Here is a 20280-nt window from a genome sequence, read left to right as displayed (position 1 = left end):
TGCCCTCTTCTGCACCATTTCCAGTTCTACAATATCCTTCTTAAGATAGGATGACCAAAACTGTATACAATACTCCAGATGTGGCCACACCATAGATTTGTATAAAGGCATTATAATATTAGCATTTTTATTTTCAATCCCCTTCCTAATAATTAGCCTTTTACACAGCTGCCGTGCACTGAGATGACACTTTCAATGAGCTGTCCACCACGACTCCAAGATCTCTCTCCTGGTCAGTCACCGACAGCTCAGATCCCATCAGCGTATATGTGAAGTTGGGGTTTTTTGCCCCAATGTGCACCACTTTACACTTGCATACATTGAACTGCATTTGTCATTTTGTTGCCCACTCCCCCAGTTTCGAGAGATCTTTTTGGAATTCCTCACAATCTGTTGTGGATTTCACTACCCTAAATAGTTTAGTGAAATTTGCAAATTTGGCCACTTTGCTACTCACCTAAACTTCTAGATCATTTATGAACAAGATAAAGAGCACTGGCCCAGTACCGATCCCTGGGGTACCCCACTTCCTACCTATCTCCATTGTGAAAACTGTGCATTTATTCCTTCTCTCTGTTTCCTGTCCTTCAACCAGTTAGCAATCCACACATGAACTTGTCCCCTTATTCCATGACTGCTAAGTTTACTCAAGAGCCTTTGGTGGGGAACTTTGTCAAAAGCTTTTTAGAAGTCCAAGTATACTATGTCACCTTTATCAACATGCCTGTTGACACTCTCAAAGAACTCCAAAAGTTTAGTGAGACAAGACTTGCTTTTGCAAAAGCCATGCTGGTTCTCCTTCAACAAGGCCTTTTCCTCTATACGTTTAACAATTTTGTCCTTAAGTATGTTCTCCATCAATTTACCCAGCTCAGAAGTTAAGCTGACTGGCCTGTAATTCCCCAGATCCCCCCTGGATCCCTTTTTGAAAACCGGAGTCACATTGGCTACTTTCCAGTCTGCTGGTACAGAGCCTGATTGTAGGGACAAGTTATATATTTTTGCTAGGAGATCGGCAAAAACACATTTGAGTTCCTTCAAAACACTTAGGTGGATGCCATCTGGCCCTGGTGATTTGTTTGTTTGTTTGTTTGTTTAGTTTTTCAAGACAGTTTGGAACATCTTCCCTTGTCACCTCAAATTGGCCCAGTTTTTCAGTCGCTAAACCTTATCATAAAAGATTAAAATACATGAAACAATAAAAATAGTAGCATAAAACAAACACAATAAAAACAGTAGCATAAAACAATTATTAAAACAAATTATTAAAATTAATTCTAATTAAAAGCCTGTGAGAACAGGTGAGTCTTGAGGGTGTTCCTGAAAACAAACAGAGAAGAAGATGCTCTTTTTTCAGCAGGCAGCATATTCGAAACCCCCAGGGCAGCCATAGAGAAAGCCCAGTATTAGACACTGTTAATGTTTAACATTAGGCCCCATTAATTAACATTCTGTTAATTAACATTCTGTTAATGTTTAACAGAAGCTCCCTCCCTTATTGTGTTCCCTGATTTTTCTCAATTTTAGGCAAGCTGTGTCAGGAATCTTGGCTGAAGAGTAGCGTAAAAGCGGTTTAGCTAAACTCTTTTCTACCTTTGGTAGAGCATTTTGGCTCAAACGAGCCGGTGGCAACCATAACTGGACCTCTCCAGAAGATTGAAACAAGGGGCAGGGTTCATGACAAAGGAAGTGCTCTCTTAAATACCCTGAAGCCAAGCCATTAAGGGGTTTATAGTTAATAACCGGCACTTTGTATTTTACCTGGAAACTTGCCCAGCCCATTTCACCCGGATACTTGCCCAGTCCATGCACTTAAAAGGGAGATGCATCAAGTGTGCACCCATCATGACATCTTTTGCGAACATCCTCATGCCTTCCCAGAATGTCCCTTTATCACATGGAGGGAGCTGTTTGTCTGAATAGCAACAATAAATGTGACCCAAATACTTATGTATATGATTCGCTTGTACAGTTCCTTTCAAGCCAGGAGGGTCCTGAATGGCCCCCTTTTAATCATGTGGGCTGGGTAACTGTGGTCTGAACCAGCCCCAAATGCCCATAGCTTTGTGGGTATGGCATTCTGAAATTATTACAAATGTACACTTGGCGGGGAGGGATGAAAGGGCCCATTGGATAGGAGATGTTGCTTATCACTGATTTTTCATAGACTTTTACCAAGTCTGCTGAAAGCCCATCCCCATGTGAACAAAGTAAAGAACGAAGTACAGCTCTTTTCTACTGTACTTTGCTTCACAAATATATTATCAGCTTTGTCTTCTAGGCTTTGTCTTCATTAACTGTTCAGCAACAACATGTAGGAGATCAGACAGCTTGGGGGAAAAGAAAAAAAATCCTTCTGATAGGCCAAAGGTATACTACTTTTATATTTGATGCCTGCTATCCTTTCCCCCCTTTCTTTTTGTTCTGTAGATAATTGTGAGGAGCCACTGGTATTCTCGTTACCCACGACAGCCTTTGACAGCTCCTCCGAGCTCTCCAGCAGTCACAGCACCATCTTTGCAAAGCTCAACAGACGGGATGGTAAGATCACTGACAGTCATAATATTGCAGTAATGCATAATTCATTTGAGCTTGTCTATATGGGGACTTCAGAGCTGGCTTAAATGGAAACTTCGCTTCTGCTTAAATCCACAGGTAGCATTCGTTCATGGCGACTTAGGGAATAAGAGTGGAAAGAGATAAAAGTTTACAAGAGACGAAGCCTAACTCCATTGTACTTGTGGGGAGAGAGCTGTAGCACATAGGTATTAGAGGATAAGAACCAGAATTCAGCTAACAATTAGATACAAGCTGGGGAAACCCTCTGGAAATCCTCGGCCTTCATTTAGCGGCCTGGGAATCAGTGCAGTATGTTTCATGCCCAGACCAAAGACCAATAGATGTGGGGAAAGTCAGAAACACTGGGACTGTTCACATGACCGTGCGAACAGGCAGTGGGGAAGGCAGGATTCAACCTACCTTCCCCCACACAATTGCTGTTAGCTCCTGCTGCACACAAGTGACATGTCCACACTACCAAAGCTGCGCTTGTCTTGTGGTAGCAAGCATGACTTGTCCCCATAGCTAAGCAGGGTCCACCCTGGTTGCATATGAATGGGAGACTTGATGTGTGAGCACTGTAAGATATTCCCCTCAGGGGATGAAGCTGCTCTGGGAAGAGCAGAAGGTTCCAAGTTCCCTCCCTGGCTTCTCCAAGATAGGGCTGAGAGAGATTCCTGCCTGCAACCTTGGAGAAGCCACTGCCAGTCTGTGAAGACAATACTGAGCTAGATAGACCAATGGTCTGACTCAGTATATGGCAGCTTCCTATGTTCTTCCTAACAGAGGCTGGAAAGCATTATCCCAGCCTCTGAGTATCCCACAGTGCACTGCACGCTGAGCATGGTGCACTGGGGGATTCTCCAAGGGGATGAGCACTCTATGTGCCCATCTCTGTGTCAGCGCAAGCCTCTGTGGCAGTGTGTTTGCACCCTTAACCTCAGCTTGGAGCTGGGCTTTGGTGCAGGGTTTGGTGCTTCTGCAGGGCTGCTGGGATCCACTTGGATCCCAGCAGTTCTCACAGGCAGCCAAGCCCAGACTAGGCTGCCTAAGCCTGGGCTTGGCTGCTCATGAGAACAGCCTCACAGCGACTTTCCACACTCCTAAAGCCTTTCCCTGAGAGCTTGGAGAGTGCTGGCAAAACAAGCTGCTGACCTGCAGAACTTGGGGCTTCTGATATTACCAGGGAAGTGTGGGGAGGAAATGTTCTACTGCTAACACTATGAGTATAGACTGCTTATCAACAAAAAGAACATAGACAAGCCCCTGCCTTCTTTTAAGTGCCTCTAAAATTGACCCTTTATGTTTTATTTTATTTTATTTTATTCGATTTCTATACTGCCCTTCCAAAAATGGCTCAGGGCAGTTTACACAGAGAAATAATAAATAAATAAGATGGATCCCTGTCTCCAAAGGGCTCACAATCTAAAAAGAAAGACAAGATAGACACCAGCAACAGTCACTGGAGGTGCTGTGCTGGGGGTGAATAGGGCCGGTTACTTTCCCCCTGCTAAATAAAGAGAATCACCACATTAAAAGGTGCCTCTTTGCCAAGTTACCAGGGGCTTTACTCATTGTACCTATTCTTTCCCTGTTGTCACATTATAGACATCACTCATCTAGACCACCTCAACCTTTCCATGTCGGGCTTCCATTCTACTGTATTCTTTCTTCCCTAACCATTGATACTATTAATCAAGCCTCTTTCCCTTAGGATCAACATCTTTAGCAAAGCTTTTCCTGAACCACACTAAGCCTGCCTTCCCCAGTCATCAGTCTTTCTCCCAATCTGCCAATCTTGCCACTCCTTAAGGTTATTCACATGACTGAGAAAAGATGGTGTTAGTGGGGAGGGCTGGCGGGGAGGCAGACTCCCATCTGCCTCCCTGTATATGATCAAATTAAGTTCTAAGGCTCTGCCGCTCACACAACACATAAGCTGCACTGCAGTGAGCGGTAGAGAAGGGAGCCAGAGGAGAAGGTCCTCTGGCATCCCTCAATGCACCACACCAGGAGTGTGATGCATTGATGAATTCCCCCTCACCTGGACATTCTTGCCACCTGGCTCTGTGTGTGCTGCCTAACTAGCTCCCTGCAGTCTGTGCACACACACAACTGCATACTTGGGTAGAAGGGTGTGCTTGTACCCTTCTACCTAGCTAATAGCCTGTGGTAAAACCTTGGGCTTCCTGGTGGGGCAGCACCAAGATCAGCCTTGATGCTGGTACTTCACACGCAATCCAGGGTGGGGTTGCTCATATAAATAGCCTTCTTGATTACTCCTATTTCCTGTATGTTTCCAGTATATTGTAGCTCATAATTTATCTTTGTGTGGATGACACCACTCTGAAATTATTTTCTAGCAGAATATTGCACAAAAATAGTAGGAATAGGAGTAAGCATTGAGGGTTTCTTCATATATTGGAAAATGGGTTGGCTATGGACTTAAGATTTAGGATTATCTCAATGAGACTATTCTCATGACTGCGTCGAACGGGGGCTAAGGGAGGCCAGCCCTGTTCTGTGCAGTCATATGCTGCAATGTCAGCTCCTGGCAGCAAATCTTCAAAAATACCCCTCCCCTTAAACCAGGTTAATGAAGTGAGTGCTTTGTAAACCTGGTTTTTCTGATCATGAGACACCACAGTGCGGCTCCATGCCATGGCAACTCATGAGGAGACCCCTGACCAGGAGGCTCCAACAAGCCTCCCGGTCTTGGAGGTCTGCCCAGAATGCCCTGTGCACTCCTGCGTGGCATCCTGGGAATCCCGGGGGCCTGGCAGCCTCCGATCCCTGCCGCCCCTTCTGGCTCTGTGATGGAGCTGGTAATCATGTGGGCAGCCAATCCGGCTGCCCAGGGATGGCTCCCTCCTTGTGTGTGGGGAGAGTGGGCCCGCTCTCCCTGCTGAGCCCAGTTAGGCTCCACACGTTGATGATGTGTATAGCCTCAGTATGTTTATGCCTGCATAAACACAGAGCAACAATCTAGGGAAATAAATGAAATTGTTGCTTTGTGCTTCTCCAGTGGCACAAAGGACACCTTATTTCAGCCAGCGTCAGTTCTAACATAGGCTGCTCCAAGACTGACTTCATGCTCTGTGGATTGGCTTGCCAGCTGGCAAAAATGTCAAGGTATTGATCCAGAATCTGGAATGGTCACCCACGCCTGCTCACCCCTCAAGTTCCATCTTAAGACATGTTTGTTGTGTGGTTAATGAGTATGCAGGGCCCCAAAATAACCCACACCATTACACTGTGGCTTTCTGGAAGAGATGTTTTGTTGATTTCCTAAATTATTTAGTCTTTGACTTCACCAGTTGACTGTTGAGTGAAGACAGAACTTTCAGACTCCACAAAAATCAATCCAGAAGTTCTATATTTTTAAATGGGGATAACAAATGTAGTATGGGTTTTGTCCTACTGGAAAGAAGCCTTAGAAGGATCAGAACTGAAATCAGAATTGGGAAAATGTGAGAGCAGGCTTTGATTAAGAATATATCTGGTCCAGCAATGCTGACAGATAATAGCTTCCATGACTGGCAACACCAGTGTTGCTTGGAACTGCAGTGATCAGAAGATCAAGGTTCTAAATCTACTCCTGCTTAGCTTAGACCAAAAGTAGCTGGAAAGCCAGTGGTTAGTGGTGGCTGCAGTTTTTCTGGGCTGCGTTGAGTATTGGATGCAAAACATTGATTCAAATCCACAGTCAGCTATGACCTCTCTAGGTAGCCTTTGAACAGTCATTAAGGCAGCTCCCGTTACTATGAATTGTATAGGACAAGGTCCTACTCATCTTCGGGAGCTATGCATGCCCCCAATTTTTGGCGGTTGTGAGCTAGGTAGGAAGAGAGGTAAGTGATTATGTGCAAAGTGAGTGCAGGCTCTGATAGTGCTGTTCTACCCAGCACTTTTACCTAGCGTATTATTGAGGGTGGAGGAAATGCCATTGGAGCCGGTGTCTGCCTCTCAAATAATCACTTTCCCCTCCTCCTATCTTGGTTTTTGCTGCCAGCCACCAAAAATCAGGAACATCCACAGCTCCCAAAGTTGAGTAGCTCATGGTCATATGAACTGCCTCATTGCCTTTCAACTGTCACTCAACTGTAATTCTGTAACATGAGGATATTAATGTCCTCCTGCAAAGGGCTTTTGTGAAGGTGAATTAGACAGAGAAATGGTTAGGTAGGCATTTCTGGTAGGCCTGTGCATGTTCAGAAAATTCAGATTTGGATTTGACCCAATCCAACTTTGACAATTTCAGATTCAGATTCTATGGGCTCCAGTGATGTTGGAAATTGGATCGGATTCAGAATCCGAATCTGAATTCTCACTTAATTCTGATTTTTCCCATAGTGGCCAATGGGGAAATTTAAAAAATTACCCAAAATCACTGGTTGGTCTTAGGGCCTTGAAACTTACAACACATATGTGAAAAGAGATCTGGGCCAAGAGTAGTGTATTTGAAGAGAATTGGTTATTTCCCTGATTTATGGTGAGTTTTTGAATATTTTGTAAAATAAATGGCTAAAATGGTGAAATCTGGCTTCTGAAACCTAAGCCTCTTCTTGGATCTTCATTCCACCCCCATGTGGAGGAATTTGTCCTTTGCCTTCATGAAAAGGGATAACAGCATGGCCATTTTTCTTCCACCCCCTTTTAAATCTCCTGAATGGATGGGTATACAGTTATGAAATCTGGCACACATGAAGTCCACATTGGCAGAACTCTGTATTATTATTTTTTCAAAGCTATGGAACGGGCATTACAGGGACAGGCAGACCTTTTAAAAGGGATTAATGGCTAATTTCCCATCTAATGGCGATGGGAAAGTGAGAAATTATTTCTAATCACAAAAACAGAAATGTTCAAAGTACTTTCACTTTTACTGTGCGCTTCTGCAATGGGGAAGACAAAAATTAATATAAAATCAAAGGAATGACCTTGTTCCTCCATATGGGGGTGGAATGATGGTCCTAGGGAGGGCTTAAGGTCTGGAACATTTTGTCAAGTTATTTCATTTGAAATAAGCTGGTTTTAGCCCTTTCCCTCTATTTTTAGGTCATTTCCCATTTCTCCCCCTCAAATCAGAGGAGTTTTTCTAGCGCTACCACTGCCTCTAGCTATTTTTAACCCATTTGGATTCTAGATTACTTCACAAATGTGGGTCTGGAATATCACTGGCAGAAGTGGCTTGGGGAAAGTTCCTTGTAGGGGAGGATATGACAGGAGGGGAAAGAGTTAAGCACCCACCCACCCCACCAGCTTATTTGCTTGAAATCATCCCCTTCTGAAGGACACTGTGAAGCAGAAAAGTGGCTATCAGATTGATGTTATAGATGACTAGAGAAGGGATAAGCAACCTTTGGCACTCCAGCTATTTTTAAATTACTACTCCCTTCATCCCATTAGTGGGAATTGTAGTTCAACAGCAGCTGAGACAAAGGGGAGTATTTATTCACAGAACACTTAATTAATGGGATTCACTATCACAAAGGTTCCCAACCCTGGATCTCCAGATACAATTGGACTACAACTCTCATCATCACCAGCCATAACGGCCAAAATTTGGTAACCCCTATAGTGATGGCCATCAGCTTAGATGGTTTTAACAGGGGATTAGGTTAGATAAATTCAGAGAATATAGTTCTGTTAACCTTGTTAAAATCATGATAGCAAGTGGGACTTGCATTTTCAAAGGCAGTGTAACAATGAATACCAATTGTTTATGTGGGAAGGGCAAGAGTGGGGCAAGTCCCTTGCAGTCTCCTGGAAGCATCTAGCTCATTACTGTGGGAAACTGTGCTAGGCTACATGAACTTTTGTTCAGATCCAGCAGGACCTTTCTTAAGTTCCGATGGAAGTCTATAGCTTGGTCCATGTTAGACAAGATCCCGTTTGGCTTTGCAGACTGTCAAGATATATTTCTAAAGATGGGTTCAGACATGCTCACCCACTCATGGTTGCCTCTGTAAACCTTTTTCCAAGCTCACAGTCTATGCATAAGGAGTGAGATTTGAACTTTACTCACTTATGAATGATCCAGTCATATGCGGCAAATGCATGTCAGTGGTTCCATACATCTCTGAGGGCAGCTAATACTGATGTGAGAACACTGCATGCAAAATATAGCACAGAGGTGTACTGCTACACATGAGAAGTTCAAACATTACTTCCCACATTACACATTACCAGCATAGCCAGGAGCCTGTCAGCAATGATTAGGTATGTTTTAACAGGGGCTCAGAGCGATATGAATATGAATACAACAGATATGGTTTGGCAACAAAAGTTCCCAAAGTGCATGTGTGTGTGTACACACACACACATGCTCCCTGTCCCCAATGGGCTCACAATCTAAAAGAGAAACATAAGACAGACACTGGCAACAGCCACTGGAGGGATGCTGTGCTGGGGATGGATAGGGCCTCTGCTAAATAAAGAGAATCACCACTTTTAAAAGGTGCCTCTTTGCTCAGTTAGCAGGGGACTAAGAGATCCCAAATTAAACCCATAATATTGATGTCAGGCTTCCCTACCCTGCTCCATGAGACAGGGTTGTTTACCCGGTCAAAGGGTGGTGTGGTGAGAGAGGCAGAGGGCTCTGGTTGCCAGGACAACCCCAGCAATTCCCTTTCAGAAGCCAGGAAGGGCTCGGAGAGGCAGGCAAGAGCTGCTGGGGGATGGGCGGGTGTAGCGAGAGGCAGCCGAATGGTGGAGATGGAATAATGATGATGTCGGCTCCACAGCTGCAGCCCTGGGTGGAAATGCTAGTGAAGAGAGTGGAGTTGGAGGAAAAGGCACCTTTGGAGGCCAGGGATTGGGTGGCCCATCCACTTGTCTGGACAGGGGAGTAGGAGCAAGCTGGAAGTGGGGAAGAGTGCCCTAAATGTAGGACTTTATTTAAGGCAGGGGCTGCCGAAGATGAGATGATCAGCTGGAATGGGGTTTGTTGGTCCAGTGTACTCCCGGAGAGGAGCGCGGACCTTTGCTCTCGCTGATAGGCGGAGTGGAGTGAATATGCTTTCCTCCTCCCCAGCTCTGAGGAAACGCCCATGCCTCCAATTTAGTATGAGAGGGTGGGAAGGTTAATTGGAGAATCCCTCCTCCCTAAATATGGACAACTGGGTAGCAGTGGTATCTGTTGAGGTAGAATACTAAATGAGAAAGATATTGGTCAGGAAAAGTAAAATAAAAAGTATCCACTGGCACTAATGCAGTCTCAACCCAAATAGTAACCAGCATGTGTTGACGGAGAAACTCCCCTCCCCTCCTCAGATGTGAGGTATTTGATTTTTGTGTTAAAGGAAACCAGTACAACTGGAAAGCATCCGAAAATCTGAGAGTCAAAACAGTATAAAGCCATTAGAACTGAATAATTATCCCCTCCACTCTGTAATATACTTTTTCTTTGAATTGGCTTTTTAAAACTGTTATTTGCTCAAGAGAGGCATCACATATCATTACTGTTGGTGATCTAAGCTCCAGATCTCCAGATCTCAATTTCCATACAATGAGGAAAATACAAAGAGGAATATATTGAAAGAAGTAAAAATGAAAATACTGGCCTTATTGAAATACTTTTAGCTTATGCACAATTTGTATGTGAATGGTCCCTATGACCTAAACATTTGCTCTATAGTTTTTGTTTCTAAAATGCATGGCAGATTGTATGCATGCACAGACACCGCTGGCAAGGACATCAGTTCCGTTAGGCTGGATTCCTCTAAAAGGATCTTTTAACAGCTCTTCTCAGTTTTGTGTCACCTGTACATTTTGTCTTACATCCTTTGCTGTTGTTTAATACTGAAAGCCTGGAAGCCCATGTCTTTCAGCTTCTCTTGTATCACATTTTGTTGCCATGGAGAAAGTGAGGTCACCTATAGGAGTCGTCTAGCACAGAGACCAATGAGAGACCCTTTCTCAGCCTACGTGTAGCAACATCCAACTTGCTGTGAGAAATAGGTCCAAAGAGGGATGTGGTTCTCTTTGTTCCTACATACAATTTTTCTCTGATGTGGGCAAAAGGAAAAGGAAAATATGGAATCCCTCACAGTTTATTTTTATAAACTGCTAATTCTACAGAAAGGCCATTAATCATCCAGGCCTTCTAATTTAATGAGTGATTCTGAGCCATTGTGGATATTTCTGGTGGTGGTGGTACTGGAGATCGTGGAGAATCTAAATAGAACAGATGTGATAAAACCACAAACTGTATTTGGCTGAGCTGATCTTAATAAGAGAGAGTCATTGAAATATACCTGCAGTGTGCTTTACTCGCCTGGCTGGGTTTTTAACCTGCTCCTGTACGATTTCCTCTCTGTGTTGCTGCTACTGTTGTACCAATACACTTTCGTTTTCCTGGGCCTTAACAACTGGCATATGCTCCCTGGAGTGTATATGTCACAAGAGGGTGGTGGAACAGATGGCAGGAAAGAAAGCACTACACTCCAAACATGCCAAAATATGCACATTCATTACTTTTTTTCCTTAAAGGAAGCAATCCTCTGAAAATAATTTGCAGGTGGGGGCGGGGGAGGGAGAGAAGAGAGGAGGCACAGCCTCTGAGGAGCAGATGCAAACCTGTCTTTTTCTTCCCCTGCATTAGTTGTGCAAAAACATGCATTGTGTTCAGGAAAAGCAAAAATATTTACTTTGGCAACTCATATAACACCTGGCATTCAGGCTGCTTTGACAGAATACAGCTTCTTATCTATATGGCTAACTGTGTAATTTAAAAATCTGCTTCCCATATACAATTAATTACCTCAGATATAAACTTCTCTTTCTGGCTGCTCCTTATGCTTGGAGCTGCCTCCCGAAACCCATGTGATGCTTCCTTTCTTACTTCCTTGAAATCCCTTCTGAAAATCTGTCTTTTCCATGAAGCCTTTGGCATAGCCCCCCTAAACTCAAGTACATAACTGAAACAAGCTTAAACAATTATGTTTGCATCCCTGTTTTCTCCACCTCCATTTTTCCTATCCTTCTGCTGTCTCCCTTGTGTCTATAGCCCTATTGACTAGGGATGTGCAAAACGTTTTGGGCACAGAACGATCTGTGCCCGAAACAGCAAATTTCGGGTGATTCGGGGCCGAACCGAATCACCCACAAAAAGATCCGAGAAATTTAGGGCACGAGCCGAAAGACCCGAATTTCAGGCCCAAAAATTCGCGTGATTTGGACCTCCATTTTTTTGCCTTCTCCCCCCCCCCCTTCGTTTTGAGCTATGATGTCTATTTGAATTTCCCGCCTTTTTGCATCCCATTGACTTCAATGCAAAAAGGTTGGATGTGACGTCTGCTCGAATTTCGGGTGCCAGGGGCAAAATAGTGGGGTGGGGTGGTAGTGCCTAATGGGTGTAGGTTACCACCCCAATTGCAGAGTGATTGGGCAGAGGGCTGATTTTTGGTGAATTTCTGAAGTTTATGCATCTTTAAGGTTTTCCCCGTGAAGGGTGTATCGCTTCACGTCAGGGGGAAAGGGGTGTCCTAGAGCGGGGTGGGGTTGCTGGTAGTGCCTGGTTGGGGCGAGGAAGCTACCTGAATTTTTTCAAAGGATTTGGGCAGAGGGCTGGTTTTTGGTTAATTGTTGAAGTTTTTGCATCTTTAAGGTTTTTCCTCATAATAAGTTATAATGGAGCTTTCATCAGCCCCATAAGTGCACTTAGGGGGTGCTGGGGTGGCCCAGAGCGAGTGGTGATGTAGTGCACATAGGGTGCCAACCACCCCCATGGGTTTCTAACCCATGATGTACAGGGTTCTGTTGTTTCTGAGGTATTCTGAGTGTGGATTCTATGATAGCAAATGAGATTTTCAATGAGACACCATGAATCCACTCTAATTTGCTATCATAGAATCCACACTCAGAAAACCTCTGAAACAACAGAACCCTGTACCCCATGGGTTAGAAACCCATGGGGGTGGTTGGCACCCTATGTGCACTACACCACCACTCGCTCTGGGCCACCCCAACACCCCCCAAGTGCACTTATGGGGCTGCTGAAAGCTCCATTATAACTTATGAGGGAAAACCTTAAAGACGCGTGAAATTCAACAATTTGCCAAAAATCAGCCTGCTGCCCAAATTCTTTGAAAAAATTCAGGTAGCTTCCTTGCCCCTACCCGGCACTACCACCAACCCCACCCAGCACTAGGACACCCCTTTCCCCCCGACGTGAAGCAATACACCCGTCATGGGGGAAAACCTTAAAGACACGTAAACTTCAGAAATTCACCAAAAATCAGCCCTTTGCCCAATCCCTCTGCAATTGGGGTGGTAACCTCCACCCATTAGGCACTACCACTCCACCCCACTCTTTTGACCCAGATCCCACGTTATGCCCCCTATCTGCCCCAAAGACACTAAAATTTCAAAAATTCACCAAAAATCAGCCCTTTGACCAATCCCCCTGAAATTTGGGTGGTAGCCTCCACCCATTGGGCACTACCACCCCACCCCACTATTTTCCCTCTGGGACCCACTTTTTTGCCCCAAATCAATTCAGATTCAGACCCAAATAAATTCAGGTCCGAACCGAATCGGGGGGTGATTCGGGAGGGCCATATTCAGCCACAGAACAGAACGGGGGTGTTTTGGCTCGGGTCTGAGCCGAAACACCCAAAATCCGAATTGCATACCCCTACTATTGACATGTATGCCCAACACTTGCATAATGAGTGTGGACAGGACCTCAATGCAGAGATTAGGTCTATTGAGACACTTTCCCCTGAAAACTGCTCATGCTTGTAGTGCTGAAAGTGGGTAGAAGGTCCCACCCCAGCATTGTCACTCGCCCCCGCTTTCCAGGTGCTCACAGTTACAGCAGCGCTCACTTGTAGAGGGACTCGCTGTGACCATGAGGGAAGGCACTTCCTTGATCAGCAACTTGGGGAGATCCAAACTGCAGATTATGGATGCACCTTCCCTCATGGTTTCAGTGGGTTCCTCTGCAGATGATTGCTGCTGTAACTGTGAGTGGCTGGAGAGCGGGAGTGAGTGACAGTGCTGGGGCGGGACTTCCTACTTGTTTTCCATGTTGTAAGCATGCATTTTGCTATGTTGGATAATGTCTGAAGAAGGCTAATGGCTGGATGGGGCTAATGTCTAGACACTAAGCCCTTTGGGGCCAGGACCAGTCTTTCCATTCCTTTTAAAGTGCTATTTAATATTTATTTTATTTAATACGTACTTTGCCCAGTTTCTGCTGCTGGGTTGGACTGAAACCCTGACTTGCACTTGTGCTGTCTGGCCAAATAGTTTTCATTGATCTTCTCTTTCCTCTTTAGCCCTCTGCACCCCTTCACCCCAAATTTCTCCTTGGGGTTGAGGGTCCCTCAGAGACAGAATGGTATGCAGTATAGGGGGCTGGAGAGGGAAGCAGGAATTGACAAAAGTGCCCCCTCCCCATGTAGTCATCAGACTGAGAGCAGAAGAAAGGGCTTGGGTATTGAACAGGGACAGCCATTCTCTCACTGCTTACTAGAAGAGACAGAGCCACCACTGGAAAAGGTATATCTTTGCCCAGTTAGCTGGTGTGAAATTTCAAATTCTTTTGTACATCACATTTTCAATTCATTTTTTTTGGTAATTATCATTTTCAGAAAATAATAACATCTCAGATAGAAATGTGCAGAGTGAGAAGATGGTAGGCTAAGATGTGGACTGAAGACAAAAGGGGGTGGGTGGGCGGACCTGTTGGGAAATGGAAGTAAAGTTGAATCAGTATAGCACTATCGAAGAGCTCTGAGACCTGCTCCTGGATCCAGTGCCAAAAGTCTGGAATGTCCTTACTCTTCTCTGTTCCTCCATACCTGAAGCATGCCTTTCTTCATGGGTTTTGTGTGCAGTGATGGAGGGGCTGCCTCTAAAACACACCATCTAGCCTGGAAGCCTTCTCTCCCATTCTAGATATTCAGGATCAGGAAAGCCATAGTTACTTAGGGGCAACGTAAAACATTCTGCATATGCTCAAAAGCACTTTTTTTTATTATGCCCTCTTCTCATATCCTCTGAGGTTAAGAACAAACCTCAAATTAAATTTAGGTGGCTTTGTTTGTAATTATAACCTCATGCTTTAAACTTGGCTCTTTTGTAAAATGTTTGTGCTGCTAGAAAATATGCTGCTGACATAATACACAATCTTGTTCCATTCTCTTTGTTTTCTGTGTATGGCTCCACATATTCTGTTCCCTCTATTTTAAGTTTTTGAAACTATTTCAACTTGTGGTCCTTCCATGGGCATTCACAGGAGGGGCAAAGGGGCAAAGGGGCTGAATTCATGGCCAGATTACTTTTACATATTGCATGTATATATTTTCACTTCTCCCTGGAAATATTCATGAGGATGCCACAGGAAGAAGTGAGCATGTGACACTTGATAACATGTACTTTCCCGGTTAAAATGGTAACAATTTAAAAATTAATATAACTGTTAATGAGTTGGTCCAGATGAACACCAGCTTCAACATGTGAGCAGGACAGAGACCCTGTGAGAGTGTGCCTGGCCTGATGTCACTGCTGCATATTCTGACAGTTTGATTTGTAAAATGTAAATATTAGGTGGAGGCAATATATAGTATACCATTTTACCAATGTATGTGGATAGTAAGATTTCTTCTCCTCTTTCTCTGATCTCTCTTAGGAGCTGGTGGCTGGTCCCCATTTGACTCTAGCATGGAGCAATGGCTCCAGGTTGATTTGGGAGACAGAGTGGAGATTACAGGTGTTGCTACTCAAGGAAGGTATGGAAGCTCAGACTGGACAACCAGCTATATTCTAATGTTCAGTGATACAGGTCGCAACTGGAAGCAGTATAGAGAGGAAGACATCATTTGGGTAGGTCTGAAGTTTTTGAATTATTGATAACAGTGGAAACAACTACTGGCTTACAGATTTGAATCTGATCTCAAATGCAGGTTATTCTTCACCAGAGACATTGGGAAGGGTGCACTATTGTAGGGATATAATTCTTCTCTGTGAATGAATAAAGGATCCAAGCCTCAATGGGACTACAGTTGAGAACTGCAGTGGAAATAGCCCACATCTATGAAATCTTTAAGCATTTTTTGTGTTTGGCTGTGAAAATCAAAGAAATAAACCAGTGATACATACCCAGAGGTTTTTAAAAAGGCAAACAAAAGATTCTTCCAATGCTCATGGTTTATGGGGGTTTTTTTTGGAAGGCGGGGGTGGGTGGGTTGGCAGTAGTTAAGTCCTTGATCATACACCTTCATACACAGGCTCTACAGTCTAATAACACCATGTTTGACTGTGAGAGAACCCCCAAAACAGTATTACTAGTTAAAGGAATACAAAATTGTTTGTTCTTTTAACACTAAGCAATAAATATGTAGATTGTGGCTGGTATTGAAACTGGTTCTGCACATGATTGGGATCTCTACATCACAGATGTGTCCAGTGCTAGGTGTTGTTTGAATTGTTTGAATACAATCGTTAATTGTGTAATTAACTAAATAATTATTTAATTGTATTGATATTGAGCCATATTCAGTAGGGTCAGGGTGAGAAGTTTGTGTAGCTAATGGCTAAAAGGTTGTGAACAAGGAAGTCTGTTGTTCCAACCTCACTTCATCCAAAAATATACTAAGTGCTTCTACGCAAGTTGCCGTTGACGTAGACTATCTGTCATATGGGATAATAATACTGGCCAAGCTTAGAGGGCTATTGTAAGAATTGCTGAGATAATGTATATGTAGTGCTTTGAACACTTAACTTACTATTTAAGGAACTACTGTGTACTTCTCACATTGTGATTGAATGATAGCATTTCTATCCTACTCTTCTTCCTAGAAGCTCAGGATGCTTTGTGACCCCTCCTCCATTTTATGCTCACAACAACTCTGTAAGGCAGGTTAGGCTGAAAGTGTGTGGCTGGCCCATGGTCACCCAATGAGCCTCATGGCTGTGTGGACATTTGGACTGAATTTTCATGGGCCTCAGCCTTACTCTCTCCCAACAGCACACCTTAGCCTTTGAGCATTTCTTGCCCCAATTGCATTCCAAAAAGTATCTTGTTGCAATTGTAATTGCTGGCTGATGCTGTAATCTTAGCAGTTTAGATGCTATCCGGTGAACAATGAAATCTTATCAGGAAGAAAGGTAATAAAATACTATATGCTATTAAAAAAAACTGGAAGGAGACCAGGCAACGTTACACCTTCAAGTGATTGTGTAACATGGTGTGCTTCCTTATTTCTATTACTGTTCACCATGGGAATAGATGGCCTGCAGATAAGTGCAGTTTCTGCTAATGCTGACAATGGTGAAATAAGTTTCTTGTGGGGAACACAATTACAGGATAGTAAGGCTGATAAGGAGCTGAAGGTCATCCAGCTCATTTCTCTCCACAATGATCTAGGATCTTCCCTATCCCCCTATCTTGAAGAGATAAACCAATATAAAACAGAATACAGCATATGGCCCCCCAGATCATAGTACCACAAGCAGAGAGTAGAAAGAACCAAAAAGCCAGACCATGCTTCAGTTGCCATTAGGATAGCAAATACACCTTAGCCAAGTGTTGCTGGGTCTTTCAAAGAAGTAATTTGTGCTACAAAATAGCAAGGAAGGAAAGAGAGAAATGAAAGACCTGCCAGACTTTCCACTTGCCGGAAATTTTCCCTTGTGTTGGAGGGTGATAATTTATACAGAAGATCTGGAGCCTGAAGAGAAACGTTTCATAGCTGTTTCGCAGCACTCAACCCCAATTGATCACATAATAGTGGTGGTAGGTGCTGGCGAAGTAACCGGATAAGTTCTCCCTTCCATCTCTTCCTCTTCTGACTGCCTTATCCACATCAATCCCACTTTCTCAAATCGGATAATATGTTCCAATGAAAACCAAGCCAAAGTGCTGCTACCCTTTCAAGGTTTTTTCACACCTTCATGCAGCGGCACAAACCTGGATTGGCTATTAACATGCACTTGACAGGGAGCCACAAGCAATCATAGCTACTCAGGGAGTGGTGTGCTTGCAGTGATGTGCTTACATGTTAGTAAGCCCAAGTTTGTTGCCTCTTTCTACTGCATTTTATATTAAACATGTATAATGGTCAGACTAGGTCTGGGTTATCAACTTTCCAGGATTGGCCTGGAGTCTCAAGGAAGCAGCATCCATCTCCAGATGACCACAGAAAGGAATTCTGGAGATTTGAATGGCTTGATATTGTGAAAATTGTGTGTGTGTATGTGTGAGGGGGGATCTCCAGGAATAGCTTGTCAGAGCTGACATTCCTAGCCAGACACAAGAAGGCTGGTTCTAAAATCCAGAGGGAGTTGGTTAGAAATCAGAGTGGGCCAGAAGTGCCTACATTTTCCAGAACAGAACATTCAAGACACAATCAAGGACAGGGAACAAGAGCTTGGGTGGACTACACTGCCATACAAGAGAGAAGATGCTCAAATGGATAAATATGCTCTGCAGCTTGTTTTTGGTGGACACTGGGCTGGGGAGAAACAATATAAGACTGTTCACATGATCGAAATCCCTGGTGGCTAAGAGTAGCTGGGCAAATGGCAGGCGTATACTTACCTTCACCCACACGATCCTCTTGCTCCTGTTGCTATGCCACACTGCTGCACACACAATCACCGCTCAAGCTGGGCACTCTAGATGCCCAGATCTGTGTCTGGTAAGTGTGTGCAAACAGGTTCATTGTCAAACGTGTTCAACATCAAACCATTTTGATTCGACCATTTGGGGTCAAACTGAACCACCCCCTATTCGGTCTGACGCCAGACCAACCTCCCCCCCCCCGAATGTTTGGGGGGTTCGCGGTCTTGATTTTGTTTTTTAAAAAACTTTTAAAAACCTTTTACTCCCTTCAGGGGAATTCCTGGAGGGGGCAGAGGGGTCCACAGAGGTTCCCCTCCCCCTGCCGGCCTTCGAAATGACCCCCTTGGCCAGTTCAGCTGCTCTTTGGCTGGTTTTCGGCCTTCACCTGGCAGCCTGGCAGCCATTATGGAGGCTATGTATCTGCACACATGGCCTCTATTATGGAGGCCATGCACCTGCACACATGGCCTCTGCATAGCCCAGGCCATGCAGAGGCCATGTGCGCAGGCACGTGGCCTCCATAATGGCTGCTGGGCCACTGGGTGAAGGCCAAAAACTGGCCGAAGAGCAGCCATACTGACCGAGGGAGTCATTTCAAAGGCTGGCGGGGGGATGGGGAACTTCCCTGAAGGGAGTAAAAGGTTAAAAATGTTTATTAATTATTATTTTTACAAAATCAAGATTGTGAAAAGCCCGGGCCGAACCGGGGGGTGGGGGTGGGGGTGTTTGAGTGGGTGCTGGAAGGTTCTGTTCACATCCCTAGTGTCTGCTTGGGCTGCAGGCCTGGATAATAACCCAAGGGAAATTCCTGAACTATCTGGTGAGGCAGCATCAGAATCCACCATATTCCCAGCACTTCACATGAGCAGCCCTACCCAGGGAGGGCTTTCCCAGCCTGGATAGGGTTGCTCATGTGAACAGCTTTATATGTCTTTCCCTGAGGTGTGGGAAAGCCAGAACCAGCTCTAAAAGTAGAGAACTCAGAAATGAACTTTAGGAGCTTGAAAACACAACTCCTTTGAGACTTCCATCTTCTGAAATGCTACACTTTTGGGTCTGCTATTTACAGTAAAAAAATAAAATCCATCAAAGCACAGAAGTGCTAATAGCACCTCTCATATATTGGGGAAAAAGCTGTACTTGCGTTCAGCTGGCAAAGTAAGTGTGATTGCGGGGGTGGGGCACGTCTGTGATTGGCAGCCTAAGGTGATCAGTCATCTGATCACAGAATGCTTACAGTGGTTGCCTTTCTAGATGACCATGGTGACAGTGAGCATTGCAGAAGGGGGAGTGAGGGGGGCTAAGTGGCACACTGGGGGCTGGACTTACACACCCACTTCAACAGCTGTATGCAAGTACAGCTTGCATGTGTGTGTGTGATCTGTATTGTGCTATAGTGTGTAATTTGATGCTCAGAATTAAACCTGCTCCTATTTGCATAGTTCTGTCTTTGGTTCTGATATTGATGATGAGGCATGTTATAGAATATGCTCCATACTTTCGGAAGCATCTGTATTAATTTTTTTAAAAAAGTACACTGGCCATTTGCAAGAAGAATTCAAATAAATTGTTGTGTAATCACTCAGCCTGTATTTATGATGTTGGCAAATTCTGCAGCTGGGATGTAACATAAAACAGATTAGACATTTAAAACCAATTTTCCAAACCTATTTGTATTTAAATAATCTGTTACAAAAGGACATGGTAGTTTACAGCAAACTAGGCTTATAATTATATTTTCAATACGAATGTCAGCTGTGTATGGACTTGTCAGCTATTGATTGTAAGACTGAAAGCATACATCTTATTACTTGAATAAGTAAGTTTTTCCCCAGTCTTTTAGGTATTGAATAATTCAGAATTTATTTTACCTGCATATCCTACACAGGATTCTCTCTTTGAAGTGTATGTAACTGAAACACTTGTGTAAAATTAGGCTCTAACCCTTTCCTTAGAACCACTAATGACTTTAACTTGTATTAAAATGTCAGCTTTTAAGAACAGTTCCCAAAATTTAAGATGCCATGTTGCATATTTGCAGCTCTTCATTTCTGTATAACCACACTCCTGTCTTCTAACGTTTATCGGTTCAGCTTTCCAACTAGTTCCCACAACTGAAAATATAATCCTTCCCAGCTAATATAAAC

The 20280-nt window shown here is 44.0% G+C and overlaps 1 protein-coding gene across 3 annotated transcripts in view; it reads left to right on the top strand.

The window, feature by feature from the left end:
- CNTNAP5 (contactin associated protein family member 5) overlaps window positions 1–20280 on the top strand; it is a 593632-nt gene that overhangs the window by 144842 nt on the left and 428510 nt on the right. For 2 of the 3 annotated variants that reach the window (XM_053258168.1, XM_053258161.1), the window contains exons 2-3: window positions 2431–2541; window positions 15200–15393. In XM_053258168.1, the coding sequence (XP_053114143.1) occupies window positions 2431–2541; window positions 15200–15393 (305 nt within the window). Of the gene's footprint in view, window positions 1–2430; window positions 2542–13980; window positions 14068–15199; window positions 15394–20280 lie in introns of those variants that run through there. The other variant, XM_053258176.1, reaches the window with a different exon arrangement.

The sequence above is a fragment of the Hemicordylus capensis genome, chromosome 1, assembly GCF_027244095.1.
Source record: "Hemicordylus capensis ecotype Gifberg chromosome 1, rHemCap1.1.pri, whole genome shotgun sequence".
NCBI classification, from domain to species: domain Eukaryota; kingdom Metazoa; phylum Chordata; class Lepidosauria; order Squamata; family Cordylidae; genus Hemicordylus; species Hemicordylus capensis.
Note: the sequence above shows the minus strand (reverse complement) of the source record. Positions and strands in the feature narration are given on the sequence as shown.